This window comes from Zeus faber (genome assembly GCF_960531495.2).
Source record: "Zeus faber genome assembly, chromosome: 22".
Taxonomy (NCBI): Eukaryota; Metazoa; Chordata; class Actinopteri; order Zeiformes; family Zeidae; genus Zeus; species Zeus faber.
In genome coordinates this window covers 22,319,867-22,339,470 of record NC_137209.1, presented here as the reverse complement: position 1 = coordinate 22,339,470, position 19,604 = coordinate 22,319,867, and the positions used below count along the sequence as shown (strand labels likewise).

Sequence of the window (19,604 nt, the reverse complement as noted above, 5' to 3'; positions counted from 1 at the left end):
AATATCCGAACTTTCACCGTGGGAACGATTTCATCCGCGAGCGTAGCCACAAAACTCACTACAACCTCCGTAAACTCGCTGACGTCACTTGAACTTGATTGGAACATGTCCCAGTCTACGTCAGTCAGAGCGTCCTGAAGCGCAGCCTCTGATTGGTCCGTCCGCCGCGTCACTTCCCTCGTCATCACCAGATCCCGCGCGATCAGAGGCCTGTAAACAGGAAGCAGCGAGATCGCGGCGTGATCTGATTTCCCGAAAGCAGGAAGCGACACGGGCTTGTATCCGTTCTTGTAAGGAGTGTAACAACGGTCCAGAGTTCTGTCTCCCCTGGTGGCACACGTGATGTGTTGGTGGAAATTCGGCAGAACTTTTTTCAGGTTGGCCCTGTTAAAGTCCCCAGTCACCACCACAGCCGCGTCGGGATGTCTGTTCTGAAATCCGCACAACACATCGTACAGAACCGACAGAGCTGCGTCGGTGTCCGCTTGCGGTGGGATATAAACGGCTGTAATGATGACCGTGCTGAATTCCCGGGGGAGATAAAATGGACGGCATAGTATGGTCAGCTGTTCCAGGTTCGGCGAGCAGGAGTGGGAGAGGAATTTGGTGTTGTTGGCGTTACACCAGCGGTTGTTTACCATTAGGCAGACGCCTCCACCTTTGGATTTCCCCGACTCTCCCGTTCTGTCGCCGCGGAACACGGAGAAGGCCTCGGCTGGACGTATGGCTTCATCCGGCACCAGTGGGTTCAGCCATGTTTCCGTCAGGCAGAGGACGCAACAGTTCCTCGTGTCACGCTGGAATTGAATCCTCGCTCGAAGTTCATCCATCTTGTTCTCCAGGGACTGGACGTTAGCAAGAAGGATGCTTGGCAGAGGTGGACGGTAAGGTTGCGTCCTCATTCTGACCCGAATGCCGCCTCGTTTACCTCGGTGCTTCCTCCGTGGGCCGGCTCGTGGAACAGCGACTCCATTTTTGTTGTTGTAGTTGTTGTTGCGAGTGTTCCCGCGTAGGATTTCCGCCGGCCACTCTGCTCCCACGGATAAAAAGTCCCAAAGTTGTTCGTTTAGGGACATTTTTATATCCATGAGTGCATCGCGGCCGTATGAGTTAATTGTTGATGTTTTTCTGGCGAACATTGTGATAAAAAAAGGAAAAAAATACTAGAGAGTAAGAAAGTAACTGGAGCGCCGGTTACTCGATATTTAAATTGAGTATACATACATACATACATATATAAAAAAAAACACGTCTTTAAAACTGTTGAATGAAATAGCGCCTCTTTCCTCCAGGCGGTGCCGTTAACAGTGTCCGGTGAATAAGAGCTCGGGTGACAGTCTTCACACACACTGTCTGCATTTGTAGTTCCTACAAAAATAAAAAATGACCCATGACCACAAACTCCCCAAACCCACGAGCAAGACATTGAACTGACTCAGCGACGTCCCTGCGCGACGGCCCGTCTCCGGTAGCCCTGGGTTGGGATTTGTCAACTCGATGCTGCGGGTGGTGGCGTCAACCGTGGGGTAAATGCCAGCAGCGCCACCCAATCGGGTGCTCGCGGTTAGGGGCGGATGCGACAGGTCTCTGAGTCCCTGGGTCGGAGAGAGAGAGAGAGAGAGAGAGAGAGAGAGAGAGAGAGAGAGAGAGAGAGAGAGAGAGAGAGAGAGAGAGAGAGAGAGAGAGAGAGAGAGAGAGAGAGAGAGAGAGAGAGAGAGAGAGAGAGAGAGAGAGAGAGAGAGAGAGAGAGAGAGAGAGAGAGAGAGAGAGAGAGAGAGAGAGTCTTGAAAGAAACCCTCCGTGTGGTTCGAGCAGTGTCCGCTGGGGTTCCATCGATCCCAGGCTCCTCCTGCTAGCATGCTGTAGTGTCCTTGAGCAAGACACTTAACCCCTCATTGCTCCTGATGGCTGCGTCCGTCGCTGTTTGAATAATTGTAAGTGGCTTTGGATAAAAGCGTCTGATCAATGTAATGTAATGTAATGTAATGTAATGTAATGTAATTAATGGAGCAGATCATTTCATCGCCGCACCACTGTGTGTAAAGTCCATCATAGTAAGTCCCCTTGATTCTCCGACTTTTGTTTTTCTGCTTTTGTGGATGTTCACTGTGGCTTCCCCAGCGAAACGGACGTGAACGTTTCCACTCGGCTGAGTTTCAGCCCGTGGGACCGGCCCCATCGCGTGTGTCCTGGCTCGGAAGGTGGAGACGCGCAGCTCAGAAGGTGAAAGACAAACGAGTGGGAACACCCGGATGCGCCGCGTGCGCGGGCTCGCCTGTGTGGCCCTCGGGGGGTGGAGCGTCTCCACGTGTTCCCTGGGACTGGTTCACGCTCCGCGGGGCCGTGCGTGGGTGTCGCTCCGCGGGCTCCCGGCTTCTGCGGGGGGCTGGGCGGTCTTCTGTGGACGCAGGGCGGGCTGCTCGGGGCTTCCCCGCGGCCGTCGTCGGGGCATTTTCCGCCGCGACATAAAACCAGCCCCACACACCTGAATCACCTGGGGCGAGTCCGGTGGACGCACGCACACACACACACGCACACGCTTCTGACCCATCCTGGCTGGTCCATCGCTGGTCAGACGATGTTGTGCATGTTTTGGGTGGAGGTTCCGACTGATGTTAGGTGGAGGAAAGTCACACACACACACACACACACACACACACACACACACACGCGCGCGCACTCTCTCACACACACACACACACACACACACACACACACACACACACACACACACACACACACGCGCGCGCACTCTCTCTCACACACACACACACACACACACACACTAATGTCATATAACCGGCCTCCCGGCATGTTGTTCCATCTTTCCCAGAATTGGTTTTGGTCGATGGAGTTTTTAATTTATTTTATATCTTAATTGTAATGATTTGGTACGTATTTTGAACGTGGCCCCCCCCACTCCCCTCCCCTCCCCTCCCCAGCCTTCTCTCTCTCTCTCTCTCTCTCTCAGTGTCACTTAACCCAAGTAAGAACACATGACGCTTGCGCCGGTTGTTAAAATGCGCAGGTGGCGCGGGCGGGGGTTGAAGGTGTTGGTATGCGGGGCGGGGCGGGGCGGGGCGGGGCGGGGCGGGGCCGTGGCTGGGAGATGGGAGATGGGCCCCGCGCCTCGTACCGCCCCGCCCCGCATACCTGTGAAGGCGGCTCTCCGAAAAAAAAATCATAATTTTATCATTTTGTTATACGAATCTAATCGTCACGCCCAGCAATCTAATTTTTATTTGACGTCATACTTGGGAAGTCATTTTGTAAACTCTATTGGTCTGACATAGCGACCTGTCAACATGCTCTGCTTGCCGCTTGGAGTCACGACGTGTGGGCTCCTGTCAAACTTACTTGTCAAGCAAGAGGAGAGAAGGATGTCAATTTATTTATCAGGTATTACTAAACTATTCATGTCATATTAAATGTACGAGAATACATATTGCATATTTTTCATCATTTAGTAATCGAACCACAAATAACTGACAACAAAAAAAGAATCAGAAAACCCTTTTTATAGAGGAACAGCTCAATAAAGACACATATATCGATTGTGGAAATCTACTAGGTACAATCTAATAGGTACAACGTTTTTATAGATTATTACTCATTCCTGCGTTAAAACCCGTCGTATTTTTAGATTATTACTATTTCCTGCGTTAAAACCCATCGTATTTATAGATTATTACTCTTTCCTGCATTAAAAAATAAGCGCTAAAGCCACCAACTAACCCAACTACCTTCATGGACAGACTCCAAATGTGAATAAAACAAGCGGTAAACGGTTGAAGGCAAAGGTTCACTAAACTCAGTCGCTGGAAGCTCAGAAATGTGAAGTTTGAGACCCCGAGAAAGATGCTCAAGAGCTGGGAAGGTTGAAGGGAAGTCATATAAAATGATATATATATATATATATATATATATATATATGTATATATATGTATGTGTATGTATATATATATATATATATATATATATATATATATATATATATATATATACATACACATACACATACACATACACATATATATATATATATATATATATATATATATATATATATATATATATATATATATATATATATATATATATATATATATATATATATATATATATATATATGTGTGTATGTGTATATATATATATACAGTATAAAGAGAGATGGCCAGGGTCCAGTGAGCAGCATATACAGTATATATATATCTTTATTATCTTTATACTATATATATATATATATAACATTTTAGTTAACAAAAAGTACACACAGCCCGATCTATCTTTACACATATATATCTTTTATATTCTTTAGTATATTTAATATGGAAAGAGAGCGGTTCGGACTGTTTGGCGCACCCACGGCAGCCAGTCCATTTTGGCCCTCTGACCCAGGCAGGGGTGCTGCCAACAAACCTGTTTTATTTCATTTTATTTCATTTCGTAAAACACAATATGCAGAAATAAATGCAGCGATTTCCATCCGCGCCTGTCATTTACAACTCGCATATCATCATCTGTACATGATCGCTGGGCATGTTTAGATGGAATCTCCACCTTTCCCTGTGGAACCTTCTGGGACTCGTCTGCAGCGCAGCGCAGGGCAAGCCCAGCATTTTTATTATTATATTCCTGTATTTTCATTCCGTGCTGCGAATAAATGTCTTGCTGCGGTCCGGTACTAATATATATTAGAACAAATATCAATATGCCAATATTTACTATCTAAATAAGTTAATATTTTTATAGATATAAATATTTAAATAATACAATACCAGATGCTTATTTTTAATGTTTCATATATCCTGTATATTACTATATGATGTAGACAGTTATCCATCTGTAGAGATTTTTTTTTTGAAGTCTTTATTTATTTCTGTTCCGGGCATAAATGTAGTTTTGCAGTCCGGGACATGGGCTCCGACCGACTTTGACAATAAAGTGTGAATAAAAGAAAAACTCATGATGAAAAGGAACATTATCAAAAGCAGTAGTGAGAGCGCGAGCTCCTGCTGCCTGGAACAAATGGTACATTAGCGCCATCTAGTGGACAGCACTGCGGACTGCACTAGTGTCAGCGTTCAGTCTGCGAAAAGAAGAATCTTCAATTGTCACACAGCACCGCCCACTACAACACATGCACGCACACACACACACACACACACGCTTTGGATGGTGGCCGATGAAATGAGGCCTCTGCATTTAACCCATCCTTGGCTTGTCCTTCCTCTAAGGGCGCAGCGGGCGGCATTGGTGGACGCGCCCGGGGACCTGGTGACGAGTGTCCATCGCTGGTCAGACGATGATGTGTGCAGGTTTTTGGTGGGGAGTCCTTAGTGACGTTAGCTGGAGGAAACCCAATGTGAGCACGGGGAGAACATGCAAACAAAATCGGTGACACAATGAGTGTTACTCAAAACCCTTGAGCTCCAATATCATATTGATAGTTTTCCCAGGTTTAATTTTTTTTTCTTTCAATCTTTGGTGCTTATGCCTTTTAGGGCCTGATTTCTGTCAATCACATGGCTGCAAAAACCAAGCCTGCTTGAACCAAATTCCATGTCGCCGTTAGGATTTGTTTTCAAGAAAGGTTTATGCCCCCATAGGCACCAGTGGTGACAGCATGTTTTGGAATTTTTTACCCATGACATTGTATTATCAATTTTAAGTCGTGAGCAGTGTTTTTGAACTGTCCGAGAATTAAGGACAACGCAAGTCAGTCGCATAAATGACTTTCATATGTGGATAATCCCTCTGACCATTTGCATTCAAAACAATTTGAGCCTCTGTTTTGTTTCCATGTTGATCCCCTGACGACTCAAGACTAAATTAGACTCGATGGGTTGCATGTTTCTGTAGCATCCATGTTCATTTCAGTTTTAGTCAAACTACTTTTGGATGTGGTGAGGAAGGACATGCAGGCGGTTGGTGTAAGGGAGGAAGATGAACAGAAGGTGTTGGAGGCAGATGGTGCCCTGTGTTGCACCCCTAACGGGCGCAGCCCAGAGGGGAGGACTATGACGGCGCATCCAGCCAAACAGGACTTTTCATCGTAGTCGTGAAAAGCACCGAGAGACTTTCTGAATCTCACACGATGCCACAATTGTGACGGCAAATTTGAACCCGTTGGAATAAATTCGAATGAAAAGTTGTGAAATGTTGATTTATTGCCAGGACAAAGCTCATATGAAAGATCAATAAAAGCAGCGTTTTGGAAAGTGAATTACGACAGCAGAATCAATCACATCAATCACGATGGAAGGAAAGACACGGAAAAGACGGGAGAAATGGGGATGAACACACGAAAGAATATCCCGCAGTAATAGTGACATCAAAAATGTACTCGGACCGCCAAGAGTTTTCCCCGTTGTTTTTATTGTGGCAGTACAAATACACGTCTACTTTGACTTCTGGCTCTGTGCTTGTGCCTTGAGCACCTTGACGACGATCTTCTGCTCCTCAATCAGGAAAGCACGCTTGATCCTGAGAGGAAAAGAAGAAGAGTTCAGACGAGTGTTCCCAAACAACAAGCTGTCAAACGGGGTAAGAGCATTATTATCATCATTATCATCATCATTATTATTATTATCATCATCATCATCATTTAAGAAAACAAAGTCCGACCCAGGGAACGCAAGTTCCTGCCAACCCTCATAGAACAACAGTGTGGAAGGAACGACGGCCTTTCCACACTGTTGTTCCTGCAGACTGCTGCTTATTTGGCGGCTCACATGTTTCCAATAAGGACACTTCCTTTTTTTGTTTTAAGAGATGGACGGCAAGATTCACAGAATTATTTTCAAGAGGTTACTTATTTTTCCAAGTAAACAAACTACCCTATTTTAATAAAAAACAAACAAAGGTAAATATGGCCCTATCTATGTAATGTATATTAAATATGGGAAAGGAGAGGTTCGCAATGTTTGGCGCACACACAACCGCCAGTTGGTTTGGAGCCGCAGAGCTGCCAACATTGTGATAATACGGTGAGCACCACAACAGACTTAGTCTGTGGTGTTGGAGTTACTGCAACGCCATGACCCCATCAGTAATTCACAGCGTAGCGTCTGGTAACTAAAGATAATCACGTTGTATGCAAGATACTACGGCTAAATATATATTTTAATGTTTATCATTAGGATATTCCTCTTGAAATGCATCATCTCTCAAGTTACCAACACGTTTACCAACTAGAGAAGCACTGATTTAAATCTTCTTGCTGATTCTAATTTCCAATCTGCTGTAGGTCGATGACAAACACATCATGTGATCTGATCACGCTCACGTGATTGGACAGCTGCACATACAGTCTCCACTGCAATAAGCAGTTACCACAATAGTGAGGTTGCTGATTTTGACACCGTTTGTTATTGTTCATTATTCACTATGGAACAATAATAGAACATGAAACTGTCACCGAGTTACAATAAAATACAACATGGTACCGTCACCGAGTTTCAGTAGAATTCAACCTGTAACTGGACACAACATACAACCAACATAGAAATGTCCAGTTCAAAATTCAAGTGCAAATATACATTTATATTAGACTTTGCAAATAAATTGCAATCATTACATAAAAGTAAATGGCCGACTCTTCTCACTCTGGTTCACTGACGTCCTCCTTCACTCATCGTGCGTTAAAACAACTGAATCAAATCCAACGACTCATTTCACTGAGTGACTCGTCAAGAACAGTCTCCAAAAAAAAAAAAAAAAAAATTGGTCAAACCTTTCACCAGGAGCAGAGCGCCGCTGTGACAGTGATATTTATACGTAGTCAGCACAAGGTTAGAATATTGCCAGGCGATAAGTATCTAATCTTCTTAGTTTATGTTGAAGTTTCTCCGAACAGCCGACATTTTATTTCACTCTTGAGCGTCAACCACGCAACTCCATTACATTGGTATCGGGGTTGAGTATTGGAGCATTTTTACCAGCGCTGTACACGAGCACAGTATGGGTGTGTACATTTGATCGGCAGAGAATCTGAAAATATAGCCGTTGCTGATCGGCCGGTGGAAACAGACCAATTCTGTTCACCGGGCGATCGATCCTGCGCCTCACGTTTTATATGTAAACACTACGGTCACATTTTTGTGATTTATTCTCCCACTTCCCATTTTACCTCGGCAATGCAGCGTTACACCTCGTTGGATAATAAAAGCACCGCTCTGTGCGCTCATATCTACACACAAATACATTTTTTCTGACCCTACCGTTACTTTGCCACGATTCTGTACAAGTCAGCTGCTACTTACTGAACTGGTTGCATTTCATTGCCTGTGCTTTGCTACAGGTAGCACAACCTAAATCATGGTATCAAAAAAATTTCTCATGGCTTGTACCATATTTTCCCCAATTAAGCGTGTTTTTTCACCAAGGTACAACTACTTAAATAATACAACTCTTATCTCAAGTCTCACTGACACCTTTTAAACACGTTTGGTAAAAAATATTTGCTAATGGCAAGAGGTCACAACTGCAACGGCATGGCCCTGCAAGACTTGTTTCAGTAGAGTGACAAAGCGACACGACTTACCTGTCACGCACACACTTGGCGCACATGGATCCACCGTAGGCTCTGCTGACGTGCTTCTTGGTCTTTGAGAGCCTCATGAGAACCTGAGGTCTGACAGCACGGATCTACCAAACAGAGGAGATGCTGGGTGAGAACATGTTTGCAGTGCGGCGCTGACTTTTTTAAACAACTCACAAGTCAAGCCTCACCCGGTGAGACAATTTCATTTGTTTTTCAGCGAGTATTGTCTTATAAAAGTAGGGAATATTCTAGACATGATTAATAACCAGAAGATCAAACACCAACGGTTCAATTACTCACAATTACTAAAATTCTTCCCCGACTCTACCATGTACAGCTACAAGCTGAAGACTGGCTTGAATGTTTGTCATCTGACTAAAAAAGTAAGTCACAATAGCACCAATTGAAGATCCGTTTTACCTCATGCAAATCCTGCCTACATCTGCATGCAACAGTGCAAGCTTGCATGTACTCTAAAGAAAATGTATTAGAAGTCATTGCTAATGTCAATGAAAAGTTTTAAATGCTTGTGGAGGGGAAAAAAGAAAAACACGCAGGTCCAGACGCTGCAAAATCTTAAGAAACAGTCACTCGATATACTACATCACTCATATCTACCACTCAAGACGAAATAAAATAAATATTCAAGCTGACTAAGGAAAGCAGGCATAACGCAGGTGTATCGATTGATGTAAACAGAACAGAGCTCTTAAAAACAAATGAGGAAAGTAGGTACGTAGCACCCACACAACATAGGCCATAGCGCAGATATCAAAATCTTCAACACAAACCCGTCCATTTTATGGTAAGAACTAAAAACCTGCACAGCACTACCAGGCAGCGGGTCCGCTGGCAAGGGGCTCCCCATGTCCCCATGTGTAATAACAAGCATTTCGGTGAGAAGAGCTTTTTCCAATCACAGCCCCACGAAGGACAAACTTCCTGAAAATGTCCAATCTGCTGATTCTGTTGAAAAGTGTTAACCATCTCTAGTTCCACATCTTTTAAATACACAGTGCCATCTATATTCATCTGGTTTTGTTATCGCTTTGTCGTCTGTATATTTTAACTGTCCTTTTTGTATCCCTCTCCTCTGTATCGTAGGAGCAATATCGTTTGTTGTTTTTAAGTGCTCTATTAATCAAGACCAGTTTGATTTTAAAGAAACAAGTCTCTAGACGGCCAGGTATTCACATCTTTATGTGACAGGTCATGTCTTTGTGTGAGAGCCCCTGAACGTCAAATTCAAGGGTTACAGGATCATCACTTAATATCAGGGAAAACAAGGGCTCCCGCAGAGACTTGCACGTTTGCTGGAGGAAACCTTCACCACCTGTGCCGTGTTGAGATAAATGACATTTTAACGCGGAGGACTTACCCCACGCAGCCTCCCGGGGCAGATTCCACACGCCGATTTGGGGGCCTTGCCAACCTTCTTGGTGTACAGGTACACGATCCTGTTCCCAGGGGTCCGGGACCTGCAGATCACGGGTGACAACAGTAGAAGAAAGAAAACAAAAAAAAAAACACGACTACGTTAACATACGAGGAGGAGGAGGAGGAGGAGGAGGCCGGTGTGCTTCACCGGGCGACATGATGCAGGAGTCGGGCTATTCAGCCGGTTCGGACACTCACAGCCTGGTCTTGTTGGAGGCAGTGTTGTAGGACAACCTACGGCGGTAAGTCAGGCGCTGCACCATGTTGAAGCTGGAATAAAAAAAATAAATAAAAATAAACGGAGGGATTCAAACTCGGCCCTTTTAAGTGGGAGGCGTCTCGACGGCAGGCGGGGGAGCGGACACTCTTTTCTGTCCTTATCGTCTCGTTAGCTTGAAAAGATGGCGGCAGCCTCGGAAGCGGCAAGTACCCGGGGTCGGATAAAACCCACCTTGTTCAAACCCGCAGAGGCGCGATATTCATACCGACGTGGCCCGCGCTGCGACTTTAACCATATGTTGTGAAGAAAGTGCGGACATTCGTGTTTTTAAGCGGCAGATTACACCGGATTTGTTGTACATGTTTTTCGGAGTAACGACGGTGCGCCATACCTGATGGAGCCGTAACCGGAAGAGGAAGAGGCGGCGCGCGCGTGGCAAAGTTGAACTTCCTCTCGGCGGCGGGCTCCACCCTGCCCCTGTCGGTAGGGAGAGGTAACTACAAGCGAAATTAAAACGACATAATAATAATAATAATAATAATAATAATAATAATAATAAAAATAATTCATAATCAAATAGAAAACAGTTGTCCAAATGTAATAACCTACAATTTGCAATGTATCATACACTTCAAAATAACTTTAACCTCTGTATCAGCAATTTACACTGTTAAAAATATGAAGCCGTGCGAGTTTGCAAACAGATGCCACAGTATACATAATAAAATCCACGTTGGAGAAAAAATACAACAAGATGATATAGACAGTTAATGTTATAATAAGATAAAATGAGATAATATATTCAGTCTTGGAAAAGATGAGTGTTTTAACACAAATAAATACGTTTAATGAATTTCCCAAAGCAGTTTGATGATAGATGAAGGATTCTTTTTGTTTGTTTGTTTGTTTTAGATTACATTAAATATCACACACAAATCGAAAACAATAACAATAACAATAACAATAGTGTACACCATTATAATAACCTTAATCTTTATGGCATATGTCATAAAAAATGCATGTCAATGTGCTTTACATTATTAGAAGGCGATCAATAATAATGAATAAAGTCAAACAAGGTAAATGGATTGAATAAAAACAAGTAAATATTATGCTCAATTCAAATGTTGGCTGATCAAGTGAGCACAATCTATACGTTCATTATTTCTCTTTAATGTATCGATCTTGAATTATTCGTCTTGAAATGGTTCTCATGACAGTATTATACATGATAATGTTATTGTATTTCCTCAAATATACTTGTTCTCAGCTTCACATAAACGTTGATTGTTGGTACAAAATAAGTGAAAACCATAAAAATAAAATAACCCCCCCCCCCCCAAAAAAAACATTAATTTGGGAAACGAAGGGAAATGTAATTTGAGTAAACAAAACGCAAACGTAAACAAAAGTAAGTCAATAAATAAACGACTCCTCGACGACAAGATGGCGCCCATCGAGAAGTGCTGTGTCACACAGCGATGCGCGACTCGCCAACGACTCGTTCGTGGCGAACAAATCTTAAAAAAAAAAAACCAATAATAAATAAAATAAAAAGGTTCGGGCCGCGAAGGAGTTGCCCGAGCGAGGAGCCATTTGGAAGGCTCCGCGCCGCATGGGGCTGGAGGGCGCCCTCCCTGCCCCCCGCGGCGAGTCATGGGGACCGAAGTCAATCCACACTCGGATCATTTTCCACGAATCATCGTTGAATCTTGTTTTGTTTTGGTTCGTTTGTTGTTTTTGACCGAGTGAGCCGTCGGGAACCGAGTCCCAAACACGAGTCGAAATCCGCAGCCACGGTCGCAGGCCGGCGCGTCACCGCCCCGCCCCGACCGGCAGGTGGCGCTCCTCGCTCCTTTTTCCCGGTCACCGGAAGGCGCCGTGACCTGCAATATTGACACGTTGGGCTGTATTTATTGATAAAAAACATTTACAGCTGAAAAATGTTATTATTATTATTATTATTATTATTATTATTATTATTATTATTATTATTAATATCATCATCATCATCATCATCATCATCATCATCATCGTCGTTGTTATTATTATTATTATTATTATTATTATTATTAATATTAATATCATCATCATCATCATCATCATCATCGTCGTTGTTATTATTATTATTATTATTATTATTATTATTCATATTAATATCATCATCATCATCATCGTCGTTATTATTATCATGATTATTATTATCATCATCATCATCATCATCATCATCATCACCATTGTTGTTATTATTATTATTATTATTATTATTAATATTATTATTAATATTATTATTAATATTATTATCATCATCATCATCATCATCATCATCATCATCATCATCATCATCGTCGTTGTTATTATTATCATGATTATTATTATTATCATCATCATCATCATCATCATCACCATTGTTGTTATTATTATTATTATTATTATTATTATTAATATTATTATTAATATTATTATTATCATCATCATCATCATCATCATCATCATCATCATCATCATTATTATTATTATTAATATTATTATCATCATCATCATCATCATCATCATCATTGTTATTATTAATATTATTATTAATATCATCATCATCATCATCATCATCGTCGTTGTTATTATTATTATTATTAATAATAATATTACTATTAATATCATCATCATCATCATCATCATCATTATTATTATTATTATTATTATTATTATTATTTCTAATAATTGTGTCATTATTAAGTTATGATTAAATATTTAATTATTATTATTTTAGTATTTTAATCATTCTTTTTTCATTTTGTGTTGTATTCTCTGTTCACCTTTGTTTGTGTTTAATCTTATCACCGTCATGAAAACAGATGAAACAGAAAGTATCCGTGACCACAATCCTGGTGTTTTTTTCCATCAGCGCCGACCTCCACGGGTCCACGCGTGTGACATGTGATCGAGGCCGGATTTGATGCGATTAAAATCCACGCCGGTGCGTGACCTCCAAACACACGGGGTCGCCTCCTTTCCATCCTTTCTTTATTTGCATTTTGTTTTTAAACCGGTAACTTCCTGCAGACGACCGCGGGATTGGCGTCGGGACGAAAAATGACCGAAGAACCTGCCCCCCCCCAAAAAAACAAGTTAGAATATAAATATGTCATATTGGACATGATGTCATATTTCGGTTGAGGACTGTCGGGGACGTCTCGCGCCAGCTGAATCCCTTTGACCTGGTGACCCCCCCCCCCCCCTTCCCCCAACCCCCTCCCCGGCCCAAAAAGATGGAGCGTAATATCACCTTAAGTGCACTTGATTATGCAACACCCCCCCCCCCCCCCCCGACACACACACACACACATCTCCTTGAGGCCTGTAATCTGCCCAGATTTAAACCTGCTGCTCCTGTTTAATAAATCCACTGCGATTAAAATAGGATTACAGCTCCGCTGCAGCTCCCCTAATGACAGCGCAGCGGGAAACATTTTTATTTTTTATTTTTTCATTTCAACCACTTTTTTGTTTGATCATTTTTCATTTCGTTTAAATCGCCATTTTTTCCGCACGCTCTCTTTCTCGCCGCCCGCCCGTGACCTTTGCCCCCACCCCCGCTCGGGGTTCCCGGACCCCGTCCCCAGAAAAAAAAACAAAAAAAAAAACGAAAGCCTCCCCGCAGCAGGTCAGTCCATCTGCGAGGGCCGCCGGCACGGGGATTAACCTCCTAATGCCGCGCCCGTCCCGCGTCGGCGCTGCGGGGGACATTTTCACGTTTGGGGTTCTTTTTTTAGTTTTTTTCGCGCGCGACTCGGCCGCTTCTGCGTTCCCTCAGTTTTCGGGGCGGATTTTGGACGGGGGGGGGGGGGCGGCGTTGGCCCGTCGAAGGGCAGGGGGACGCCGCGCGCACGCTCTCCCTTTGGGCTTTTAACGTGGATCTAATGTCGTCCGAAGCCCGGCCACCGGATCGATAGCCAGCGTCCGTCCTCTGCCTGACCTTGCGTCGGTTCAATGATTGAAGTTTTTTTTTGTTTGTTTGTTTTGTTTTGTTTTTAACAAAGCGGTGGTCGCTTTTCTTTTTCTAACCTGGTTATAAACTCGCGGCTGAATTAGCAGGTCATCTTTGTAAAAGGATTTTTATTGTGTGACCTGCTAAAGTTGCTTCAGTTTGGTTCGTGCCACTGTCACATTTAAAGAATTTAATACATAGCGTATACAAAATTATTAACCAAAATATAATTATCAGCAATGAATCGCTGACTCGTTTGGCAGTGCAGATAAATATCATCAAACCAGTTGAGGTGGATGAACTAAAGTAAATCGGTTAAGGTAAAAAAAAAAAAAGTGAAATATTCCGAAAATTATACCGGAAGAATGTTCTTTAAAAAACTTTATTGTGAGGAGAGGGAAAAAAAAAAAAAAGAAAACCATGCAAGTATGCCCAGGAAAATGTACAAAATTTTACGAAATATCTTGTAAAATGAGCTGTGGCAGAGTACGTGGTACAGCTCTCTCCAACTGATTTGAACAAATTTGGGTGTTCGTCATTTGTCAATTACCGTATATCTGTATAGCAGGTAGTACCACCTGTCAAAAACGCACACTGTTGATCCTTCCACTTCTGGAAGCCACCAAAAATGTCAAAAATACAGCACACAATTTTTGTTATTTTTATATATTTTTAAATTATATGATCCATTCACACTAGATGGAAGAACCGTACTGTGGAATTTGAGCAGAAATTTGAGCCGGTGACAGGGGAACTCTTATTTACTGGTGTTTAAATAGTGTTGCTAAGGAGGTGCGATGCCTCTGCTTCTTGGAACCAATTTACACATTTTGTAAACTTAGTTGACGGATCAGGCGAGCACAGCGTCTTAAACAGAAATCAGCAGCTTTAATTTCAACAAACCTAATCAGATGTGTCCATATGCAAATCATACCACCACCATACCACTACCATACCACCACCTCCATAACACCATCACCATACCACCACCACCATACCACCACCAAGTTCAAGTTCAAGTACCATACCACCACCATAACACCACCACCATACCACCACCATACCACCACCTCCATAACACCATAACCATACCACCACCACCATACCACCACCAAGTTCAAGTTCAACTACCATACCACGACCATAACACCACCACCATACCACCACCATAACACCACCACCATACCACCACCATAACACCACCACCATACCACCACCACCATACCACCACCATAACACCACCACCATACCACCACCACCATACCACCACAATAACACCACCATAACACCACCATACCACCACCATACCCCTACCATACCACCACCATACAACCACTACCATACCACCACCACCATAACACCATATGTTACTGGGAGCACGTTGCAGGTTGGCTCTGTCTGTCTGTCTGTCTATCTATCTATTATCTATCTATCTATTTGTCTATCTGTCTGTCTGTCTGTCTGTCTGTCTGTCTGCCTGTCTGTCTGTCTGTCTGTGATATTCTAATGCCCCATCCCTCCAATGCACAATGTGTGTTTTATGTATTTATGTTGTGTTGTGTATGTAATAATAAATGCTGAATTTAGAATCAGTAAAAGATGAAGTGAATTCAGTCATTTAAGTGCATTTAGTTCAATGGTGTGACCCCCCCCCCCCCCGGAAGAGATCAAAAACAAACCTGCCTGACTATCAAGCCCCCAATACAGCCCCCAATACAGCCCCCAATACAGCCCCCCTACGACCACCACTGTCCCTGCTCCACTGCTGACAAATCCACCCGACTGTGTAGGACACAAAGGCTGGGATTTAGTTTTTTGGGGGGTGTCGGGGGCCAGCGCGGATCATTCTGTTGTTTTTGTCCCGCCGCAGATTTCAGACGAATCAAAACAACTGCACCCCCCCCCTCCCCCACCCACCCACCACCACCGCCACCCCCACTGCCAGTGAGCAGTCGGGCCAGTCATCACTTTTCGGCAGCCGGATCAGGGCGTGGGGACGGCCATTGTCAGCGGGGGGTGGGGGGTGGGGTTGGTGGAAATGGTGAAAAAAAAAAGCTGACCTGGTGGATGGGATCTCATTTGATAGGCAAAAGTAGCGACAAATCCAAGCTGGAGGGCGAGGGGGGAGGGGTGTTGGGGGTGGGGTCGCGGCGGTCAACAGGCTTCGCCACGGCCACGTGCGCCAATCGGACGCTCACGCCTCGGCGGACCCCCGGAGCGGCCTCCCCGGGGTCGGACGGTCAGGTCGCGCCGAGGCCGTTCGGGGTGACGCTCCCTGTCGGACCCTCGGGGTCCAAAATGGATCATTTTTGAGCATTGACCAAAATTCCGATCCTTCGTGGCCCTGTCTGTCTGTCTGTCTGTCTGTCTGCGACGTCTCACCCCAAGCCAACGATTTATCCACTCGCTCGCTCCGCTTATCGGTGCTTCCTCATCTTAACCAGCTTGTCAGATGCCTCCTAGATGGTGTGTGTACGTGTGTGTGTGTGTGGGACCTGGGGTCGGGGGCAGTGCTGTGGCCACGCGCGAGGCGGCTTCTTCTGAAGTTCCGCGTCGAGCGCTCGGCGAGGATCCTGAACCGACCCCGGTCGCGACAAGCGGTTTGGGTTGTGGGACCGACTCTGCCTCGTGGGCGTGGGAGGATCTGAAGCGCTGTGACCTGGGGGAGGAGCTCATTTGACAAGTTCTTGAAAGTCGTGATCTTGAAAATAAGCGTGTTTTGTTTGGTGCGGCGGGGGTCCCTCGTCCTCGTCCCTCGTTCAGCCCTTGGAGGGACCCTCCTGGGGGGGGGGCAGGACCACCCTCTGACAAACATGGTGGCGTGCCACTGCTCCTCGCTACGTCAGTTGCCAGGATGGTGAAATGCAGAGCAATGCATTTCGTGGCCTCAGTGCTTGTACCCTAGTGGCCGCCGGGTGAACTGCGTCTAAGGTTCCGCATCGCAACACTGATGATGGAGGAAAGAAAAAAAACAACAACAACATTTTTTATTCCATTAATTTTATTTTAACCCGTTGGACATATTTACTAAAGGGCGGGGAGATAAGGATCGGGAAACTAACCTCTCCCCGTATCGATGATGTGGAGTCAGCGGTGTTCCACTCCGCCTCCCCGTTAGGTAACAGGCGGTGGGAGGGGAGCGGAGGCCAATCAATGAGGTCAGTGAATCGTGATTTATTATACGGCATGGGGCCATTAATGTCACACTTACTTTGTCATGCTGTGTAGAGATCCCCGTCCCCGCGTCTGACCAAACAGGGCTTGTTTGGGCCCTTATTGGCTCACGCCTCGGCGGGGTGGGGGTGGCGGGGGTTCACTGACGCAAGGAAAAACGAGGCAACCTGATGTTCATCTAACAACGGCCGAATTGGGACAAATTCTGATGCGGGATCAACCCCGACTGGTCCCTCCAGAAGGGTGCAGGAGCAAAACTTCCAAGGCCCCCTTCGGTCGACTTTGGGTGCCGCATCTGGGGGAGGGGGAGGGGGGGGTTCTCGGGGTTTACGTGATGTGTCCTCTGAAATTTTGGAGGGGTAAAGACGTGCCGGAGCACAATTTGTTTTTCCCTGGCTGTTGAGGGTCGAATCGCGAAAACCAGCCACGCTATCATGTTTTCCAACAACTCATATATATTTTTTAAATTCATCACAATACGATTACTGGGGGGCGGTGTTCCGCCGTTTTGTCCGTCCCCCGCCAAATCTACGACCTGGCCAATCAGGAAAACATCCAGGCCTGAGAAACACCTCCTCAAGCCTGGAGAGGGAGGGTAGAAATCCTTAATTTCACTATGTGTGTGTGTGTGTGTGTGTCTGTGTGTGTGTGTCTGTGTGTGTGTGTGTGTGAGACACTTTTCCCGGACAACATTTTGACATTTTGCGCATCGACGGTGAAACGCGGCAGAAGTGAAGACCCTAAAGCTCCGGGTCTCGTTCCGCCGAGGTGTCACGCTGTGTTCATCGAAGTCGGAGCTCGGAAAGATCCGACCCGATGCGCAAACGGACGGCCGTCCCAGTCAGAGCGCCGGGGGTCGCGGCTTTACCGACGTCACAGATCCGGCGTCGCGGCGACACGGGACGGCACGCGTGGTCGAAGGTGAACAAATTTGAAAAGTTTTTATTTGAAAGCCCCGTCCAACTTTGATCCAAACTCCTCTGTCGGTTAATTTTTTTCACGTTTTTTCTAGCATGTAGTGTTCACACACGTGTACTGCTGCCGGTGTTTTCCCGAACAGAAGCGGTGGAACACATTTAGAGGGACCACCGACTCAGAGTTATTGATTTCCGAGTCATCAAAGCGCACGATGCACCGATGCATCGTGCGCTGTGATGACGATCCACAATGCACTGACCACTTCAAATGACCTTGAGAAAATAATAATAGTGCTCAAAAAAAAATAGGACATACCTAAAAATGTAATATAACACTTATTATTATAATTATTGTGACAATAATAATTGAATGGAAAAGACAGAATAATCCAAGAAAAAAAATTGATAAAGAAAAATAAAATAAATGAAATAAAGATGTCCTCCCCCTGCCCTCTCTCCACCAGTGCCAGTGGAAATCCGTCGCGGTGCCTTTGCTTGGTAACCACGGCAACCTCCTCCCTAGGAGCGCAGCGTCACCGGGCTGGATGCGGTCCGCAGCGCGCAGAGCAACCAAACGATGCTCTGTCTGTCTGTAGCCCCCCTACATCACTAAAAACACACACACACACGGACACACACACACATGCGCACACACACATGCGCACACACACACACACACACACACACACACGCACACACACACGCACACACACACACACACACACACACACACACACCACACACTGACTATTCTGCTGGATTGGATTAGCGAGGTATTTTGGTCTGGTCGGGCGGGATGGGTGGGATGATGCTCCGGGAGAGGTGAGGCTCCTCCTCTCCGTGCTCTGCGAGGGGAGGACGCTCACATCCATCGGGCTCAATGAGAGAGAGAAGGACTCCTCTCCCCAACCTGCTGCTTTCTGGGATCTGCTCAAGGTAAGAGACGCGGGGACCGGGGAGAAGGGCTTTTTGGTGTTGCCGTTGTTGTTGTGTGGATTGCACGCCCAGATTCAATGACTGAGGGGTGGAGATATTTGGGTGGTGGTGGTGTTGAGATGATGTGGAGATGTTTTATTTAGTGGCCACTGAAAGGGCGTTGAAGGGCAGAGGTGCAGCTGGACACTGGTGCTGTAGACATGATGCTCTGCTGACAGGATATTATTATTATTATTATTATAACTATTATTATTATTATTAGTAGTAGTAGTAGTAGTAGTAGTAGTATTAATAATAATAATAATATTGTTATTATTATTATTATTTTTATTATTTTTATTACTAATATTATTATTTCAGGTTGTTATTGTTCTTGAGTTGAACAGCAGA

General features: G+C 44.8%; 1 protein-coding gene across 1 annotated transcript; it reads right to left on the bottom strand.

Annotated features, from left to right (window-relative positions):
* Window positions 1–6,150: 6,150 nt before the first annotated feature.
* Window positions 6,151–10,630, bottom strand: rpl34 (ribosomal protein L34). Its single transcript, XM_080022941.1, has 5 exons — window positions 10,594–10,630; window positions 10,181–10,252; window positions 9,924–10,023; window positions 8,546–8,649; window positions 6,151–6,486 (listed from the first exon to the last, which is right to left on the bottom strand). The coding sequence occupies exons 2-5, from the start codon at window positions 10,243–10,245 to the stop codon at window positions 6,402–6,404; spliced, it is 354 nt and encodes a 117-aa protein (XP_079879067.1). The 5' UTR covers window positions 10,246–10,252; window positions 10,594–10,630; the 3' UTR covers window positions 6,151–6,401.
* Window positions 10,631–19,604: the final 8,974 nt, after the last annotated feature.

Bases quoted from the DNA above. Each gene is read 5' to 3' on its own strand.
- rpl34 (XM_080022941.1), bottom strand. From the start codon at position 10,245: ATGGTGCAGCGCCTGACTTACCGCCGTAGGTTGTCCTACAACACTGCC. The intron at 10,024-10,180 runs GTGAGTGTCCGA...CGTGATCTGCAG, and splicing joins GCCTCCAACAAGACCAGGCT to GTCCCGGACCCCTGGGAACA. The intron at 8,650-9,923 runs GTAAGTCCTCCG...TCTGTTTGGTAG, and splicing joins GCCCCGGGAGGCTGCGTGGG to ATCCGTGCTGTCAGACCTCA.